The 20,028-nt window shown below is 43.6% G+C and overlaps 1 protein-coding gene across 4 annotated transcripts; it reads left to right on the forward strand.

Annotated features, from left to right (window-relative positions):
- The first annotated feature begins 3,012 nt into the window (after positions 1–3,012).
- Positions 3,013–15,194, forward strand: eci2 (enoyl-CoA delta isomerase 2). 4 transcript variants are annotated; one of them, XR_001966684.2, is made up of 11 exons: positions 3,013–3,104; positions 5,616–5,778; positions 7,251–7,349; positions 7,636–7,821; positions 8,105–8,174; positions 8,614–8,716; positions 9,822–9,942; positions 10,345–10,434; positions 13,523–13,666; positions 14,378–14,636; positions 15,109–15,194. XR_001966684.2 is itself a non-coding variant. In XM_018765201.2 (10 exons), exons 1-10 carry the CDS (start codon positions 3,073–3,075, stop codon positions 14,534–14,536), a joined length of 1,167 nt encoding a protein of 388 aa, XP_018620717.2. In that variant the 5' UTR covers positions 3,013–3,072; the 3' UTR covers positions 14,537–15,194. The 4 variants fall into 4 exon arrangements, 3 of the variants coding, with proteins under 3 accessions (XP_018620717.2, XP_018620719.2, XP_018620720.2); XM_018765201.2 differs by having other exon boundaries at positions 14,378–15,194; XM_018765203.2 differs by having other exon boundaries at positions 3,029–3,104; positions 5,588–5,778; positions 14,378–15,194.
- Positions 15,195–20,028: the final 4,834 nt, after the last annotated feature.

Below are 20,028 nucleotides of genomic sequence, written 5' to 3' on the forward strand. Positions count from 1 at the left end.
GTGTGTGTTTGTGTGCGCAAGGTATGCGGAGGTAGTCTGTGGTCTCTGATGTTATTGGCATTGTGGATGTGTATGTGTGTGTGTAGGGGGTTTGGGGGGTAGTTGACACCTCTCAGGCTCAGAGGGTAATCTGTGTCTGCCGTGATGGGTGGAGAGGTGAATGGGTGTCGTTCACAAGCCTGATGGCCTGTGGGTAAAAACTGTTTTTCAGCCTTGAGGTTCTGGCTTTAACACTCCTGTAGCATCTGCCTGATGGTAAGGGTGTGAAAAGGCTGTGCTGGGGATGACTGTTGTCCTTGATGATGTTAGTGGCTCTCCTGATGGTTCTGGCCTGGTATAGGCTCTCCAGTGATGGTAAGGATGTTCCAGAGATGGTTTGAGCAGCTCTCACCACTCGCTGTAGAGCCTTACGATCCTGTACTGTCCAGCCTTCAAACCACACTGTGATAGAGCTGGTGAGGACGCTCTCGATCGCACACCTATAGAAGCTTCTGAGGATTCGGCTTGGCATGCCAAATTTCCTCAGCCTTCTCAAGAAATGCAGACGCTGATGTGATTTCTTGACCAGATGTCTTGTGTTGTGAGACCAGGTGAGATCTTCAGTAATGCGAACACCCAGGAATCTGAAGCTGCTCACTCTCTCCACCTCTGTCTCACCAATATGCAATACTGAGTGCTGCTCCCTTCTCCTCCATGGATTGACAATCATCTCCTTTGTTTTGCTGACATTCAGGGAGAGATTGTTGTCCTGGCACCACTTCACTAGATCCGCCACTTCCCTTCTATATGCTGACTCATCGCCTTCCGTTATCAGTCCAATGACTGTCGTGTCATCAGCAAATTTGATGATGCTGGTGTTGTTCCAGGGGCCGCACAATCATGGGTGAAGAGTGCGTAGAGCATGGAGCTCAGCACGCAGCCCTGCGGAGTCCCTGTGTTTATGGTTATTGACCTGGATATGTGGTTCCCCATTCTAACGGACTGGGGTCTGCCCGTTAGAAAGTCCAGAACCCAGCTGCAGAGGGTGGGTGGCACACCAAGATTGTGAAGCTTGTTGATGAGCTTCGAAGGTATTATTGTGTTGAACGCTGAGCTGTAGTCAATAAACAGCATTCGAACGTAGCTGTCCTTGTTTTCCAGGTGGGTGAGGGCAGTGTGTATTGTTGTGCCGATGGCGTCCTCTGTGGATCTGTTCCGTCTGTATGCGAACTGGAGAGGGTCCAGAGTGTCCGGAGTGATGGTCTGGATGTACCTCATGACGATTCTTTCGAAGCACTCATCACTATTGTAGTCAGTGCAATGGGTCGGTAGTCATTGAGGCAGGATGCTTTGTTGTTTTTTGCCTGTGGCAGGATAGTGGTCCTCTTTAAGCAGGTGGGAATTGAGGCTTGTGCAAGGGACAAATTGAATATATCCGTAAAGACATCGGATAGCACCGATGAGCAGGTTCTAAGTGCGCGTCCAGGGATGTTGTCTGGGCCGGCTGATTTCCGTGGGTTTGTTTTCCCAAAAGTCTTTGCCACAACTGCAGATGTGACCGTGAATGGTGGGTTCTGTGTGTTCCCACCAGTCAGTTTAACACCCAGTGGTTCGTTGTTCAAGACCTCGAGACGGGCAAAGAATTCGTTGAGTTTGACGGGTGTGATGCGGCTGTCAGTGATCTCACTCCTGCTTCTGCTCTGATCATCTGTGATGTTCTGTAATCCCTGCCACATGTGCTGGGTGTCAGCAGTAGTGTAATGACACTCCAGTCTCGGTCTGTATCCCCTCTTGGCAGCCCTAATGGCTCTTTGAAGATCATACCCGGCCTTCTTGTAGTCGCTGGCATCGCCTGAGACGAACGCAGTAGATCGGGCACGCAGCATGGATCGAACTTCACAGTTTATCCACGGCTTTTGGTTGGGGTACGTCCGGATCTGTTTGGTGGGCACAGCGTTCTCGACGCAGGTGCTAATGTAACTGGTTACCGCTGACGTGTAGTCATCCAGGTCAAAGGTACAGTCCTCGCGCATGGCAGCATTCTTAAACACCTCCCAGTCAGTGCAGTCGAAGCAGTCCTGTAGCACCTCATCAGATTCTTCAGACCGCACTTTAACAGTTTTACTCACTCGGGGGGCTTGCTTGAGGAGCTGTCTGTATGCAAGGTAATGGAACACTGAGATGTGATCAGACTGTCCAAAGTGGGGGCGGGGTGCAGCCTTGTATGCGCCCTTCACGTTATTGTACACCTGATCCAATTTGTTTTTCTCCCTTGTAGGGAAATTAACATGTTGGTTATATGTAGGGAGTACATTTCGTAAGTTACAGTGGTGAAAGTCGCCTGCGACGAGAAACACAGCATCCGGATATGCGATTTCTTGCGTGTTTATGGTGTTTAGTCAGCGTTTAGTCAGTGTGCTCAGATCTAGAATTAAAGCATGTTATGCATTAGAGCGTTAAAATATATGCATGTTCATCCCTTGGACAGACATTGACAGGTGAAGACCTGGAAGCTATAGGTGACAGGACCACCTGCTATCTCTACAGGAAAAGTGTGAATGACCACTAAATATCCAAACAGCTACTTCAGACACTGCTTACAAAATATCCAAGAGAAGTGACCAGTGACTCCGACAGCTTTTCTTGCTTCTTCACATCATGATAGTTATTTCAAAATGTGGTTGAAGGTCATCCAGGGTCATGTAGCACCATGTGGGCAGGGACTCTGTAAAAAAAAAAAAAAAAAAAAACGATCTGAATTGTATTGAATTAGTTAAAAGGCATGGATAAAGTTAACTGTTGTTATGTAGGGACTTTGTAATGAAATAAAATTAGTTTATTTTAAGGAAAGTCACGCACCTGAGGCTTCTGCCCGTAGCTCGTCCTTGACGAGCGCCTGCGAGTTATCCTCCGAGCAGCAGATGGCGCTAGCTTCCCATTGCTAATATGAAGACAGCGCGGAAGGTAAGTAAGAAATCCTGGCGATGCTGTAGACCAATAGCCGAGCCGGAACCACTAGAGGGCGGGGTTTGTTCCGCTCGCCACGCCCCTTTATTTTGTAGCAGTCAAACTTAAGCCACTGACTTGGTGACAATGGCTGTACAGTTGCTGCTTTATCCTGCCAGGTAACACCGTTCCGTTATTTCTAACGCTCTGTTCTCAGGAGAAATGCCTTCTGCTTTGTACATTAATGTTCAGACTTTGAAGTTGAAAAGCGTTGTGGTGTGTGTGTGCGCGCGCGGCTAGCAGCATGATGATGAAACTCAGAATCGTTACGACGATTACTAACAAACTTAACAATGTTAGTTTGCGATCGACGGCATGGCTTTAACAGTCTCTCGTCTTAAAAAGATTTCTCTACAGGGCTGTGTCTAACAGTGAGTTGCCACGAAATCATGATTCATGGGCCCATTGATTGATTGGAAGACGTCGTTTCCACGATTCCACATCAGTCACGTTGGCTTTTTTTTCGCGCCCTTTTCTTTTACTGTGTCTCGCGCCACCCACGCTCTGTAATTGTGGAATGATCATCATAATTATAATTATTATTTTTTAAGAAAATTGTTTTCATATATGGACCTACAGAGCCTCTATGTGACTGTAGCTGGAGGCAGGAACATGACATGATGTCAATCAGCCATGTACTGAATACTAATAGAGTGATTTTGTGCTTTTGTACCATGTTTTGGGATCTAATGATGAGGTCAACATGTTACCTTTTCCTTCTGGACTCTCCCTATAGGTTTCCATGTCTGTACCATAGTTTGGTTTTTCCCTGTGAACATAAGGCACCCTCTGAGTCTAGTGTTACTGTAAAGAATATTCAATGTTTGCACCATTATAAAGGTGTCACATACAGTTATTAATTTATCTGACACTTTTCTGCAAAGTGACACAGTGTTAATCTGCTTACATTTATACATCTGGGTAATTTTACTGGAGAAAATCAGGGGTGGTACTTTGCCCAAGGGTACTACAGCTGGAGGTGAGATTTGAACCTGTGATCTTTGGGTCCAAAGGCATTTATTTGTATGACTTACATAATGATTTGTTGCATTTTTGACTGTGACTAAATATCACCATGAGTTATGTGAGCTAGGAATAAAAACACACTAATGACTTAAATTGGTAAATAAATTAATGTGCCTATGCTAAGAAATGCAGTAACAAAGTCCATTTAATATGCAGCAATACCAAGAAATGCCCGGCAATATCTTAGCAGTGGGTTAGTATTTTATTTATTTTCAAAGTTTTTTTTTTTTTTTTTTTTTTTTTTCTCTTGCCTGCTTATTGCCATTGCAAAAGTAGGCACTGTCGTGTGTTCCAAAAAAGTGAAAGAACTTTGGTTTTTTAGCAAAGTGAATGAAAAGCCAGCGTGTTTGCTTTGTTCGCTGCAGGTTGCCGTTGCCAACAAGTGCAGTGGTTGCAGAAATTTCAAAAGCAGTCATTTGGAGACCTTTGATCGATAGGATTACTGTATATTTACATATGGACAGAGTTGTTGAGCTGGGAGGGGAAAAACAAACGTATCTCAGTCACTGTTTATGTCCTTGTCAATGAAGTGGCAGGTGAGGTACATAATTCATCAGCTAGCGCTGGCATTGCGTCCCTTTTCCACTGGATCACTCATAAAGGAGTGGATGTTAGCGAGTTCAGGATTCACGTGTCCACATAAACAGCAAGGCTTTCAAAGTACCTTCCTCGGCACTCCTGAAGCTTGCCACTGCTCGGTGCCTTCCATCGAATTTTGATTCTGCAGTGTCAGACATCAGGATTGAAGCAGCAACATAAAGTGCAAAAAGACATGGTGTGATGGATACTTTAATAAATCATTTATACGTTATATAAATAATTAAAATGTGCAAATAATTTCTCTGTTATTGTTTCAAAACATAAAGTTTTTGGTACCATTAGTGCAGGTATGTCAGACATACTGCTTGACAAATGAACAATATTAAATCAATATAAAGCATTATAGGTGCATATAGCTTGTATAATGTACAGTGGCTATGAACTCTGCTTCTCATTTCTGACTATTTATATTTTTCTCCAAAGCAGCTTACAGTGTTACGATACCAACAGTTTTTTCCCGCTTATACAACTGGGTAATACTGCTGGAGCAATTTAGGGTGCGTACCTTGCTCAACGGTACCAAAGCAGTAGGCAGGATTCGAACCTGCAACCTTCAGATCTGAAGACAGCAGCTCTATCTACTATACGATCCACTGCCCACGTGGTTGTTCTCATCATGTCTGTTCTTATACAGATATGATGTACAAGACCGGCCTGCAGCAGATGTCGTGAGCCCTGTGCGGCCAGTGTGGTGAAAGTACCCCAAACGACAGTGTGCTGCTGTAGCAGAGGGGAGGGGATGTGTTGCCTTCAGAGTTTGGCCTCTGGTGGGCGCTAGGGTTTTTATATGGTGGGTCATCGATGCAGCAATAGCGTAGTACGGCCTGGAGTGTCTTGCACACACAGAGCTAGCCAGGCCAGCCACTGGCTGTAATTTGTGTTCTTTAATAAAACAGTAAAAGGGATAATTAAGTGTGCATATTCCTTCCAGGTGGACGACACCACACAATGATTTTGGATTATTGTACAATTCCAGGCTAATAAGAGTTCCGCTGTGGCATTAGGCTCGTTCAAGTGCTGCGGACACCCGTGCTTCGATTACACGTGACAGCGAGGACGATGGGGGCCACCGTGGAGGACTTTAACCGCGCGAAAGACCAGCTGGGCACGCTCAAGAAGGACCCGGGCAATGAAGTCAAGTTAAAGATCTACGCCCTCTTCAAACAGGTATGTTCATATTTACTTATGCTCGGAATCAGACTCTCAGCAAAATGCCTACAGCAAACTTGGTAACTTATTTTTCTACTTATGTTTTCTAATTTTATGTGTGTGTGTACTTTACACGCTGCGTTTGTCACATGTATGTTGTACATTGTATGCTTTGCAGCCGAACTCAATTTCTTTTCGGGTTGAATAAAGTTTCATTCGTTTGTTCATTCAAAGCATTTTCAGGAATGTGGTTTTTGGATGCTTTAGTGAAACTGAAAACATATGATTAGATACTGGCTTGTTAAATGTTTGGGAATAATCAAAATAATAAGCTTAAAAATAGATTAGAAAAATGCAGACGTTCCATCGGCGAATGAAATATATTGTGGCACAATATAATATTGCTTGAATTTTTGGGTGGTTTTAGTTTTCTTTCCTGTAATACAATTTATTAGTTTTATTTATATGTCGGGGGGCGCGGTGGCGCAGTGGGATGGACCGGGTTCTGCTTTCCGGTGGGTCTGGGGTTCGAGTCCCGCTTGGGGTGCCTTGCGACAGACTGGTGTCCCGTCCTGGGTGTGTCCCCTTCGCCCTGTGTTGCCAGGTTAGGCTCTGGCTCCCTGCGACCCCGTGTGGGACGAGCGGTTCAGACAATGTATGTGTGTGTGTATTTATATGTAATATATACATACATACACACACAACATTCTATCCTGTGCTATACCAGTTACCAACAATGTACTTTATGGTAATGAAGTGCCTGGCCAGCAAAGGTGGAGCGAAAAACAAAACCGAGACTGGCATCACACTGAAACTGGCACGTAATTTTCATTGACCACTGCCAGTTGGCTACTGCCCCTTGAGAAATGGTGTACTTGAAATGAATTACAGTATGTAATTGTCTGGAGCAAGTTCCGTCATGTCGCGAGGTCTCTTAACGTTGCCAGTGGAGATTCTGAGAACCTCCCACGCCACATTCCGGCGTGTGAAGCACTCTCTCCGGCATATCTATGGGGCACATTCCACCAGCATAACTAATGCAGGTTCATTATTGTAGTAACTAAAGCGTGAGCACAGAATGTACAGTTTTTGTAAAAGCTCTACAAAGAGTATGCTAAGCTAGACAAATAGGTCTTAAGCCTGGATTTAAGAGCTGAAACTGAAGGGATTCCATTTCTATAGCTGTGAGGTCATTCTAGAGTTTGGGTGCTTTACTGCTGAAGTCTCAACCTCCTACTGAAATCTTAGTGATTCCGGGCACTTTCAAGACACTTTAAGATTGTAGGGAACACTCTGGGATGTGGGAATCAGTAATTTCGCTAAAATAAGCTGGAGCGAGGCCGTTAACTCGTCAAGAAGGAAGAATTGTTTTGAAACCCTGAAGAACACAATGCATGGAAGAGAAACCCAAATGCAGAGCACACTTTATTTTCATTCCTTCAGCTTTCTCTCTTGGTATCATTGTTACTTCAGCCTTTCGTACAACACAGGCAACTCAGGGACCGTGTAACACGCCAAAGCCGAGCATGCTGGACTTTGTCAACAAGGCCAAGTGGGACGCCTGGAAGTCTCTTGGCAGTGTGTCTCAGGTATGTGCTGCAGGTGATGTATTTACCAGTGTAAAACTGGGTGGCACAGTTCATGCTGAAGGATCAAACACAGTTAGTTGTAAAGCTGTGTGTTTGATATTGGGACACCATTTTTCATCCATAGCAGTACTTCAGTTCTGAATCTTACACCTGCTGTGGCCGTTGGTTACAGCTGAAGAAAGACACATCGAGATGGGATGGCATTTTAAGAGATTGGAATATTTATTGTCCAGTGTGAAGGCTGTTCTGCTAAGTATATTTAAAGCCAACCCCCTCTACTCTGCAGGAGGAAGCCAGACAGAAGTATGTGGAGCTCATTCGCTTGCTGATTGGTGATGAAGAATCCATCCAGGCTGCCCCAACGTCAGCTGGGAGCTCAGCAATTTTCAAGACGCTGCTGTTTAACACGGAGGACAACATCACCACTATCTGCTTAAACAGGCCAGAAAAGAAGAACGCCATCACGGTTCCGGTACAAGGCTTTTGGGTTTCGCCATGCTGTACTTGGGCTTTGTGCGCACCAAGAATTTTAACTTTGCCTTCATTTGACCTTAGGATGGGTTTTAGGGTAACGTGGTGGTTCAGGACTATCCTGCTGTGGTGCCTTTGAGAAAGGTACTTCACCTAAGTGCTCCAGGAAAATATATAACCTAATTGTATGAATGGGTTCATTTATGTGACTGTTACAGAATTGAAGTGGTGGTTTACAGTGATGTATTTAAAATCACTGCTTTTCCACTCTGTGTTTCTGCCAGATGTACAGTGAAATTGTGAAAGCCCTGGAAATGGCCAGCAAAGATGATTCTGTCATTACTGTGATCACAGGTGAATATACCACATCCTGGAAATTTGATGGAGCTGCTCCATGGCAGTGAAGCTCTTACTGTTTGCATATGCTTTAATGGTTTAATTATTCCTTTTATTTTTGGCTTTTTGCTTTTTTTTTAGTTTATGTCAAGAATTTTTGCAGTCAATATATTTAACTTTCAGAAGTAATAAATCTGCACTTATTTTTCCTTCGATTTTTATGTACTCTGAAGGGCAGTCATTTTCATAACTTGAAAAAAGTTCAGTTATGAGCTTTTTATTGTTATATATATTTAAGATTAGCGTTTCTTTTTCATAATTGTCTTTGTGGGGAATACAGCAGTCCGGTGATGTTACTGGAGTTGCACCCTTAGTTCTCTTGTGTTTCCTACTCCAAAGTTAAAGTGTCCATGTGAACCTTTAATAACCTCTCGTGTATTTCCATGGCGTCTTAAAGGCAGTGGCGAATATTACTCCAGTGGCAATGACTTGAACAACTTCACTAGCGTTCCAGAAGGTGATATCGAGAAGAAGGCTAAGGACGCTGCAGAGCTGCTCAAGTAAGGCCTCTGGGTGGCAGTTGGGTACCTGTTGAGGGGACTCTTTACCTGGGTCTAAGAGGTCAAACTCTATTGCTTGAGAGGGTTCTCTTGTTTTTAATGTTAACCCAGTGAATGTGATGCCTCTCGATTTGTTGCTGTTTCACTCTTTTCTATATATTTGATGAAACAACAACAACTCGCGCGCACACACAGAGTACTATGCAAAAGTCTTTGGCACTTAGATTGTTTTGCACTATTTTTGTGAAACAGTGCATTAATGTCAATGGGAAAGGGCATATTTTAGATTCCAAGCGTTCCTTTTTGCAAAAAGTTACAGTATTACAGTAAGGGTTTTGTATGTCGTTAAGGAAAGTACGTACACACACACACACACACACACACACACACACTGTCTTATCCCAAGTGGGGTCGCGGTGAAACAGTCTGAGTAACACGGCGCAAGGCTGGAGGGGGAGGGGACACACCCAGGACGGGACACCAGTCCATTGCAAGGGACCCCAGACCTGGCAGAGAGTGGGACCCGGCCAAACCCACCGCAGGGGACAAGTGGTTGTTGACGATGGATGGTTACTAAGCTTTGTAGGAAGTTTATTAATTAGGAACATTATTTTTGGAAGCATTCCCACTTTACAGCTTTTTTTTTTTTTTTTTTCCTTTTCTTCAACTAACCTTTTTTTTTTTTTTTTTTTTCTCCTATGAGATATTATGGTAATTTGACCCCCTAACAAACCCGAATTTGCCTGAAGAAGTGATGTCACAGACTGTTTTAACCCCATCATGAGAGGAATGGCCACATTTGCTTTTCAGCAAACTACATCTCTCACACACATCATTAATTCCTAAATCAGCATTTTCTAATTTGACCTCAGCATTTACCCTCAGGAATTTGCTTTTACCCTGCAAATTTATATTGTTTTAAAATGATTTAATTCCATGTTACTTTTATATACTTGTCTTAAGAAGATGCCACAGTGCTCTGACCAAGAGCACAAACATTATTTGACTGTTCTGCTGCCTAATTTAGACTGTTGAATGCTTGCTACAGTCGCCTGCGGTAACAGATGTTGTCCAGAAGCACTTACGAGCGCTGTGTTGCGCACAGGGGCTTTGTGAAAGCGTTCATCGACTTCCCCAAGCCCCTGATTGCTGTGGTGAATGGGCCTGCCATAGGGATATCTGTCACTCTGCTCGGACTGTTCGACGTGGTTTACGCCACTGAAAGGGTATGAGGTTCCTTTCACAATCTGAACAAGCCATTAAATCACACCTCTGTTGTACTGCTTCAGTACATTAATAAATTAGACTTTTAAAGGAGAAAAGAATGGTATAATGATAGAAAAGAAGTAACCCTGTGAATTTTTTTTTTCCTTCAATGCTTTGTGTAGATCTTGATTCTTAACATACACTGATGGTATGCAAAATATAGAGACTAACACATGCTCCATTTGTGAATGTTCACAAGTTTACCATTGGTTAATTACAAATGAGATGTAATAGATTGTGACTGCGCAAAGTGGCGGATCATTCTAGCTTGTACAGGATTGCCCTTGGTACTCGTCTGTCGGGGGAGGGTGTAAACCAAGAAGGCGGGCGTCCACTTCTGTTGACCACTCTCCCATCCACAGGCCACATTCCACACACCCTTCAGCCAGCTGGGGCAGAGCCCGGAGGGATGCTCCTCCTACACCTTCCCCAAAATGATGGGTGCCGCCAAGGTGACGGCCTCTTCCATCTTCTGCCTCCATTCATTCATTTGTGTTGTGTTCTCGTTTGTTTTTTTTGCCCTACATGGGGAAATACAGTACCGTGCAAAAAAGTCTTAGGCACTTAGATGTTTCACAAAAATATTTGCTTTAGATGATTGTCTTCTGCAGTAGTGTGAAATGGGAAAGAGCATATTTTACGTTTCCAAGCATTCCTTTTGCAAAAAGTTACAACATTACAGTAAGGGTTTTGTATATGCTTAAAGTACACATAATTGGGGGTGTGGTGGCGCAGTGGGTTTCACGGCTTTCTGGTGGGTCTGGGGTTTGAGTCCGGCTTGGGGTGCCTTGCGGCAGACTGGCGTCCTGCCCAGGGTGTGTCCCCACCCCCTCCAGCCTTATGCCCTGTGTTGCCGGGTTAGGCTCCGGCTCCTCACGACCCCGCATGGGACAAGTGGTTTCACTGTGTGTGTGTGTGTGTGTGTGTGTACTTTACACACACAGAGTCAGAAACCTCTTATCCCAAGCAGGACGCGAATCCCAGACTTGCCAGAGAGCGAGACCCAGCCAAGCCCGCCGCGCCACCGCTTGGGACAAGTGATTGTTTATGATGGGTGGTTACTAAGCTTTTTAGGAAGTTAATTAATTAAAAGCATTGTTTTTGGAAGCCTTCTCACTTTACAGCTTTTTTTTCCCCCTCAACTAAGTGCCTAAAATTTTTGCACAGTACTGTGTGTGTTAATAATAAGTGTTACAAGGATGTGCCACTTTGGTCCTCAAAGGCCTCAGTGTGTGTTTATGCTGTAACTTATTTTTAATTACTTTAAATTAGTTGTACATAGTAACTCAACTGGCTTGGTATTTTATAGTTCAAATCACATTACAATAATACGCATTTATTATTAAAATGTGTAGATTAACATAGCCAGGGAACAACTTAGAAGGGATATAGTTGGAAAATGTCTCATAAATATAATTGACTCTTTAATTTTAATAAGTAACTTTCATTATTCTTGAAAAGATCATTATATTATTGATTGTTTAAACACACACCACCAAATGCTTTTTACTGAAGAGAGAGTATTAAACAAGACTCAGAATCAGGGATGTTCTTATAAGAGGGACTTCAGTAAATATGTTAATAACATTGAGTTTCTTAGTAAAATACCATATGAGCTTTGAGTCACAACTGGATAATCGTCGCTGAATGGGTTAAGTTGTGGCGGATTTAGTTGGGTCTACTCATGCCTGGTAGGGAAGGTGTGTGAGAGGATGTATGTAATGGGTGCGGGTTTGGAGCCTATGTCGGTGAGTGTGTGCGTTGCGTGCGTCTCCTCCAGGGCGTTGGCTTTGTCAACAAGAGCGAGCAAGACGGCCGTACTCTACGCTTTGGCTCATCACCAGGTTTGTGTGATGAGCGCGAAGGAATGCGAAATGTACAAATGGGAAAGGTTTATTCAGCATGTGGTAACACACATGACCAGTTATCCATGGTCATTATAGTGTATTAGCTTATCAATGATCAATACAGGTAACATAGTCACTCCTCATGTAACGGTGCCCCACACAACAAAGGATGTTGGATATTGTCATCTCACAATCAAAAGAATAACTAATGTCTGCTTCCTTTAACAGCGTAGTGTTCGTGTGCTTTGAGAGTGAAAGACACGGGCAGTGATCTTGTGAACTTTATTTCTTTACATGAAAACATCCCTGAGCCGAATTTTCAAGATGTGCCGACCGTGTACCCCGTCCCACGCTCTATGTTTCCAAGATAGATTCTCTACCGCCTGAGCCTGCGTTTGAAAAGCAGTTATTTGTTCTGAGTTAAAATGTAACATTAAGACAGACTTGAATTATTTTTCTTGCACATGTTATCAAATGTTTCAGTTCGTTGTCTGTTGTTGGCTGTCAGAAAAACTTTTATTTCTGAATTTGAGGGGTTTTTTTTTTCTTTTTCCTGCAAACTGGGCCCCCCATTAGAAGTAATGTTAACTCAGTGGGACAGCTATAATGGTTAGAGCTGCTGCCTTCAGCCCCAGTGGTCTTACATTTGATTCCCACCTCCAGTATTAGTACCCTTGAGCAAGGTATTTACCCTGCATTGATCCAGTGAAATTACCCAGCTGTATAAATGGGTGAATAGTTGTAACATCAACATTGTAAGTCGCTTTGGAGAAAAGCATCAGCTAAATGAATAAGTGTAAGTCTGTCTCAGTGGGAATTTGCCTCACAGGGTAATTTCATGGAACCAATGAACCCAGTAATGTGAGGAATGGGTATATTTAACACAGTGACTTTATTCAGTAGAAGAAGTATATTGGACAGAGTGTACTCCTACTGTACGTCAGTATCTTCAGGCGTGACGCATGATATGATGATCGTAGGTAATGAGGTCGAGCCTAAGTCCGGTGTTGAGGAGGGACGGTAATTTTAATTAATGACCTGCTAAATGAAGCTAAACTTTTCTGGGGAATCTGCTAAAAAGCATGGCCAGGTCTATGAAGTTTTCCACGAATGGATGTTGCGGTCACTTCAGTGCTGTTATGGAGACACGTCTCCTGTTATGAAACGGGCGGGTGCGCAGCTCCCAAATCCTGCGTTCGCACACCCCCCGCGAAGCAAATTAACACAGGCCATAATCACAGGGGCGTGTTAATAATTTGCAGACATGCACTCGGATGAATTGCTCGGCTCGCAAACGAATGGAATAATTGCAGCTTTAAAACCGCGTCTCTGTGAGCAAAGTGGAGGGATGATCTTTGATGCTTTCGTCGCATGCAATTGCGGTGATGAGTAACCACCTCCAGGGCTTTCAAAATATGATCAGGAGTACTTAGATGAAATTTGCACCATCTATAAAGCCTGCCTCTTTTTATTTTTAAATTATTATAATTTTTTTTTTTTTTTTTTTTTTTTTTTTTTTAAATGATGCAGTTTTGGGTTTAACATGCATGAATCTTCCTGCAGCATCGAAGGCACTAGAGCAGGAATTTTTAAAATGATTTTTGCAGATCATTAGGTGAATAGGATGATTTAAGAAAGATTGAGCACCCCTCACACTGTGCCCACCCCCCCCACCTGTCCCTTCCCTTCCCAGGCCAGCGAGGTGCTACTGTTCAACAAGAAGCTGACCGCCACGGAAGCCTGCGAGCGCGGCTTGGTGACCGAGGTGTTCCCTGATGCCACCTTCCAAATCGAGGTGTGGAAGTGGCTGAAGGCGTACAGCAAGCTGCCGAGGAATGTAGGTATCGCCCCGCTCGGCTCATTAGGAGGCCTGCTGAGACTTGGCACGGGGCTGGAGATGAGGCTTCGTTATTTGAGCAAAACATTTGTCGAAGCTCCAAGCATGAGATGGGTTCTGTTTCGCGATGTTTAGAGTTAAGTCCATTAAGTGCGGATCCCTATTTGATTTTGCTGGGAAATGACAATGGAAAGCTTACGGGCCAGAAAGTAATTAAAAATAGAGAAGTGTGGTAAATGTTTCTTCTGAAAGGTATATTATCCAGCATGTTTTAAATATTCATAGAAATAATCATTGGTGAACTCCGGGTTCATTTACTCTACATCAGTGGCACACAACTTTGAGGACGCTGCAATTGGACGGACACCTGCTTTTGAGTATGTACGGTAAACATGGTACAGAGGGAACAGAAATACTGTTCTTTTTTTAACTATATTTACCAAAATCTCACGTATGTAGTAGTTATGCAGTGATTATTAATTAATACGCTAAAATTTTTATATCTGGGAGAGCTGACTCCTTGGACATGGGTAAAATATATTCTATTTATATGAGATTTATATATGCAGAGCCTGGCTTGTACTTATTTTAGACTGCCAAGTGAAATGAATCTGAAAGAATGTACTGACCAGATTGTGATCATTATGAGATTATGATTTTGAACGTTATGAAACTGCTTTTTGTGGACTCGACGCCTCTTCTCTGCGGCAGTCCCTTGCCTTGTCCAAGCAGCTCATGAGGGCCGTGGAGAAGGAGCACCTGTATGCGGTCAACGCCCAGGAGGTCCAGCGTCTGGCAGAGTGCTGGCAGTCGGACGAGTGCTTGAACGCCATCGTGAACAGCTTCTTCCAGGCCAAGGCCAAGCTGTGAGCATGCGGTGGTCCATGTAGCTGCTCACTGAAGACTCGCTACCTGCTGTAGCTTTACCTGTGCAGAGCACTAACCCTGTGCAGGTGCAGGAGGCTCACAGGTAGACATTTTGGCATGATGACATGCCTTCTGTTTGTTCGTTTGTGTGTTAATTAATAGGTGCCTTATATTAATATAATACCGAGCAGTACGGGTTGAGTGTAATTATCAGTGTCGAACTTTAGTCTCCTTATTTTATTCATATTAAATAGAAATTAAAGATGCTGCTAACTTTAATTTGCAGCAGAGGGTTAAAATGGCAGCGATGTCATGTTAAATACCCGAGTTTAGTTGCACAGCTTAATTACAGGTTCAGTTAAATTTGCAATATACTTGATTCAGTTGGTGTAATCATAACTGTAAAACTGCTAATATACTTTGGAATTTACATATCAGGTATAGCTGGTGTAGTTTGTCTGTGATTGGCATTTTGCATGTCATTTGTTAATTTGCAGTTGCTATAAAATCAGTTTATGAAGATGTGAAGTTTTTAAACCTTCATTATATTCCTGCACAATGTCTGATCTCTGCAGGTGACCACCTGGATAATCTGTATGTTTAACCGCAGGAAATGATTTGTATTTCAGTCCGTTATTGGAAATAAACCGATAACTCTGAGGCAAAGGGTGTTTTTGTTGTGTAACTTTTCTATGGTATACTTCACACTCTTTCCAGTGTTTAGTGTCTTACAGTAGATTAACTTTATTCTGTCTTCTGTGTCCCTGTCTTCTCTGGAAGAATTGTCATAAAAACAAAAATTCCAGTTTGACTCAGACTGAAGAGGATTTGTGATGTTATTTTAAGTTTGGCCATGAGTAAATTTTATTATATGTGAGATATTTAGCATTAGAGCAAACATATGATTATTCATAGTTATTTTAGTTAAGCTGATTTATCAGTTTATCTAATTGAATGGGCATTGGACAGCTGGTAGCATAGTGGTTAGTGGTTTAGAACTAAAGGTTGCAGGTTTGAATCCCACTTTCAGCTGTAGTACCCTTGAGCAAGGTACTTACCCTAAACTGTGCCAGTAAAATTTCCCAGCTGTATAAATGTGTAAATAACTGCAGGTTAACCTTAACATCTTATCACTGTATGAAAAAATATGTCTGGAACCGGAGACACAAGCTGACACCTCATGTTATGAACAAACCAAGTTAGGAACAGGCAGCTAGTCCCAACTGTTTGTAAGTGGAGGACCTTACATATTTCCTTATTCCTTCATGGTTGCGCTGTGTGCAGGTACAAAATCCCAATTTAAACAATTCATAATTTAAGAAATGAGAAATACGGCCACATTGGTGCAATAATGATAATTTGCTCAAGGACTTGATTAAAAACTTTCTGGTTGAGGATGTAGAGAAAAATCGTGATGCACTGAGGGCACCGCCAGCACTTGTCCACTAGAGGGCACAATATACCAAACTTAAGCATCTGCAGCATAAAGTTGCATAAATTTGAAGACCCATTTCTTCTTACTTAATAAACATATTCAACATCACTTACAAAAGAAGACACACTTGCACGTCTTTGTTTTTCTTTTATTGTATTTTTTTTCGATTTTAAGAGTAGCTACGTACATGTTAAAGAAACATTTAAATGAACTAAGACAGGGGTTTACATGGGGTGTGCAGTGGCGCGGTGGGTTTGACCGGGTCCTGCTCTCTGGGGGGGTCTGGGATTCAAGTCCCACTTGGGGTGCCTTGTGATGGGCTGGTGTCCTGCCCTGGGTGTGTCCCACCCCCTCCAGCCTTATGCCCTGTGTTGCTGGGTTAGGCTCCGGCTCACCCTGACCCCACTTGGGACAAGCAGTTTCAGAAGGTGTAGGGGTTTACATACTATTTTATTTACCCTCAGCCTACAGTTACTAAAAAGATATGCACTTATTGCACTTCACTTCATATTAATGAGAATTAAGGTTTTGGGCTGGACCAAAATGTGCTTAGAGCATGATACAGAGCATCGGTTGCTGCAGTAAATGAGTTCCTCCAGTATTTAGAGGCAGCCGGTGGGGTAGAGGTTGAAAGCTCAAAGGTTGCAGGTTCAAAACTTACTCCTTGCTATAGTACCCCTGAGTAAGGCACTTACCCTGAAGAACTCCTCCACTTAAGGAAAAAAATCGGCATAAATTTAAAATCACTGTAAGTCACTTTGGAGAAAAGTGTGAGTTAAATGAAAAAATGCCGTTTGTTCACTTATAAAAATGCACGGGAAGTGAAAATATTCGTGTTTCATATGGTTTTATAATGTTCATAACCATCCGTGTGAATCGGCTATGAGGGCAAAACTTTTCATCCGTAAAAAATGCATGTGCACAACCCGGCTTCTACTTATATTTGTATAAGTATTTGCATTTCTTTTTTGTATTTCCTACTGACCAGATTATGATATATTTTTAGAAGCTGACCTGACAGCAGACCGGTCTTGAGCTCAACACTGTTGCTTAAGTAAACAATATCCAGCTGCATAAATGGTTAAAGAAAAACTTTGCAGGCTGCTTTTCATAAAGGCGCGTGCTGCAGTATATAGCGTACGAATTTTCGTTTGGTTTAGATTTGATTGCTGTTTTTTCATGAGGACAAAAGGGCTTTTTACTGACGAAAAGGTCACTGCAGAATATGCCGAAGCGAATGCAAATTGCGTCTGACGCCACAGTCCGGTCTCTGAAGTGTGTCAGTTAAAACTCCCCATCCCTGCGTCATTGACCGTGGTTAAAACCGCAGCGAGGGACAAGGCCTCGGTTTTTTTTCTTTTTTGGTCGCGTCAGTCCGGTGAACACGACGTCAATGACGTGATCCCAGAAGGATGCCGCCGTGAATCTGCTGCGGAAAACTGGCGTTATTGTGTTGTCCGCGCAATGACTCGCGTATCCAGCGCTGCGGCCTGAGCTCTTTTGTCGGTTTCGATGCATTTTGCCCAAGCCGTGTGGCCCCACAGCTGGGGAACATGATGCGAAGAAGCAGGGGCAATAAATTCCAATTTATCCTCATAGACACAAGTGTTGTCCGGACCTCCGCGCAGCCGCAACCCACAGCTGGAGTGCTTTTGACATCTGGGGTTGTGCCAACTCGCTTTCTGCGGCGCACGAGTGACATGCGGTTAAAATCATACCGGAGGGAACACCGATCCCCCCCCCCCCCCCCCCATGGCAGACCGCCCCGATCTGCACTGTCTGGCCTCGCATGGAAAGAGAATCAGAAAAAAAGAGAAAGCAATGATTTTCACGTGGTGGTCTGGCCACTGTGTGGTCGTTAATATTCCGTCGCTTCGCTGACGCATTCGTTCAAAGCTGCTTGCAACTTTTGATCCATTTACGGCAAGAAATTCCGCCAGGGCACTTGGGTTAAGTACCTCGATTAAACCCGTGCTCTGGCTGCAAACACCACGTTAGCCTCACTTTAAACCGCGCTACGGCTTCTTGCGCTATGGGCGCAACACACAAAGGGGTAGAAGGCGGAGTAACAGCTGAGGACGTGAGCTTGTGTACGGTAGGCTGCTCCTTCAAAGCCCAGGGAGGACGCCGCCGCGGTGCTTCTCCAGCGCGAGGACTTGGAGGCCTTCGGTAACCTGCATGTAGAGTGTGCAGATGCAGGGTCATTCGAGTCCCCTTGCGGTGGGTCAGGACTGGGTATCCGATTTAATTTCGGCAACGACCGAGTGTTTTATGTATTTACCAGGGATGGAGGCACCGTCGTGAGGATTAGCTGGGGTTTATGCCACTGTGAGTCAAGGGCTTAAAGTGTTTGTTTGCTTTGACGGGACCACTTGATCCAGGGAAGCCCCGCAGTTACCGGATGGTGCAGGGTTCTGCTTTTGGGTGACTCGCGTCCTCGGTCCTCGAAGGAAGCCCCCCACCCTCTATCGATCGTGCTGCTCGAATGTACATGAACCCTACGGGGATGGCCGTTGCTCTTGTGCAAGAGGTTACATTTATTCATTTAGCTCACACTTTTCTCCAAGGCCACTTGCAGTGTGAAGTTACTTACAGTTATTTATCCATTCATACAGCTGGGTAATTTTACTAGAGCAATTTAGGGTAAGTACCTTGCTCAAGGGTGCTACAGCTGGAGGTGGGAACTGAACCTGTAACCTTTGCGTTCAAAGGCAGCAGCTTATAAAATGAACTTATAAAATCTAAATATTAAAATAAACGCATACAATGAATAAATGACTATGATTTACATCCCTGATCCTACTCACCTACTTGGCTTCACTTATTTTTACACCTGCACTACTTGTGTGTTTCTACTGCACACATCATTTCCTCTAAAGTAACGTAATGTGAAGAACTGAAATAAAAGGAACATTAAGGAAAGAGTCCCAATTTGACATAGAGCAATATGCCACTGCATTGGGGGCTTTTGTAGAGCTATTGTCTATGAACTACACATGAGTATGATTCCATTGCATCATGATTTACATTGATTCACTTATCAGACACTTTTCTCCAAAGCAACTTCCAATGAACTCTATGTAGTGTTATCAGCCCACACACCTTATTCACCACAGTGACTTACACTGCTAGATACACTACTTACACTGGGTCACTCATCCATACATCAGTCTCTCTGTCACTCACACACTATGGGGGAACCTGAACAGCATGTCTTTGGACTGTGGGAGGAAACCAGAGCACCCAGAGGAAACCCACACAGACACAGGGAGAGCATGCAAACTCCACACAGACTGAGTGGGGATTGAACCCACATTCTCTTGCACCACCCAGGTGCTGTAAGACAGCAGCACTACTCTCTGTACCACCCAATGTTTGTTCTTTTTCCTCTTCAGCTGCCCAATATAGAGACTGAAATAGAGACTTTGCCTGCTGCACGGTTTCTCACTCTGCATAATTTGTACGATGGGTGGAAACAGAAAACTATCATTATTATTATCATCATTATTATCATTATGAAGAGTGCAAGTGGAATAAAAAGCCGCCTCGTCTGCGGGCAACCAGAACATTAATAGGACTGATAGCCGGTGCTTCCCCCCAATTTAAAGCACATGAAATATGTCAACAAAAAACTGCTTTTAATACTGGTTATCAATAAAAATGGTTTAACTTGTTATCCTGGTGCCCCACTTAGTCAAAACAGTCTGGTTATACTATGTGTGTGTGTGTGTGTGATTAAGTTTATGTAATTTCCTTAGTACTTAGTACTTGTATTGATATTAAACCAACCATTTTTGTAGTCTCTTACAGTTGTCTGAAACATAAATATACAGAAGCACTGAAAAATTCCCTAATTTTGACAGGTTCCTGTAAGTGCAATGCAACAAAAGCGTAATTCAGGGTGTAATATCCACCCGTTGTCAAGAACCGTTTGTCCCAAGCAGGGTCGCGGTGAGCCGGAGCCTTCCCGCCAGCACTGGGCTAAAGGGGTAGAAGGACATACCCCGGACAGGATGCCAGTCCATCACAGGGCACCTAGCAGGACTTGAACCCCAGGTAC

The sequence above is a fragment of the Scleropages formosus genome, chromosome 5 (assembly GCF_900964775.1).
Source record: "Scleropages formosus chromosome 5, fSclFor1.1, whole genome shotgun sequence".
NCBI lineage: Eukaryota > Metazoa > Chordata > Actinopteri > Osteoglossiformes > Osteoglossidae > Scleropages > Scleropages formosus.

What these genes read in the sequence shown, in the direction of transcription:
- eci2 (XM_018765201.2), top strand. Translation starts at nt 3,073, where the DNA reads ATGGCTGTACAGTTGCTGCTTTATCCTGCCAG. An exon ending in CTCTTGGCAGTGTGTCTCAG is followed by an intron (nt 7,350 to 7,635) that starts GTATGTGCTGCA and finishes TCTACTCTGCAG; the next exon opens with GAGGAAGCCAGACAGAAGTA. An exon ending in ACAGCAAGCTGCCGAGGAAT is followed by an intron (nt 13,667 to 14,377) that starts GTAGGTATCGCC and finishes TCTCTGCGGCAG; the next exon opens with TCCCTTGCCTTGTCCAAGCA.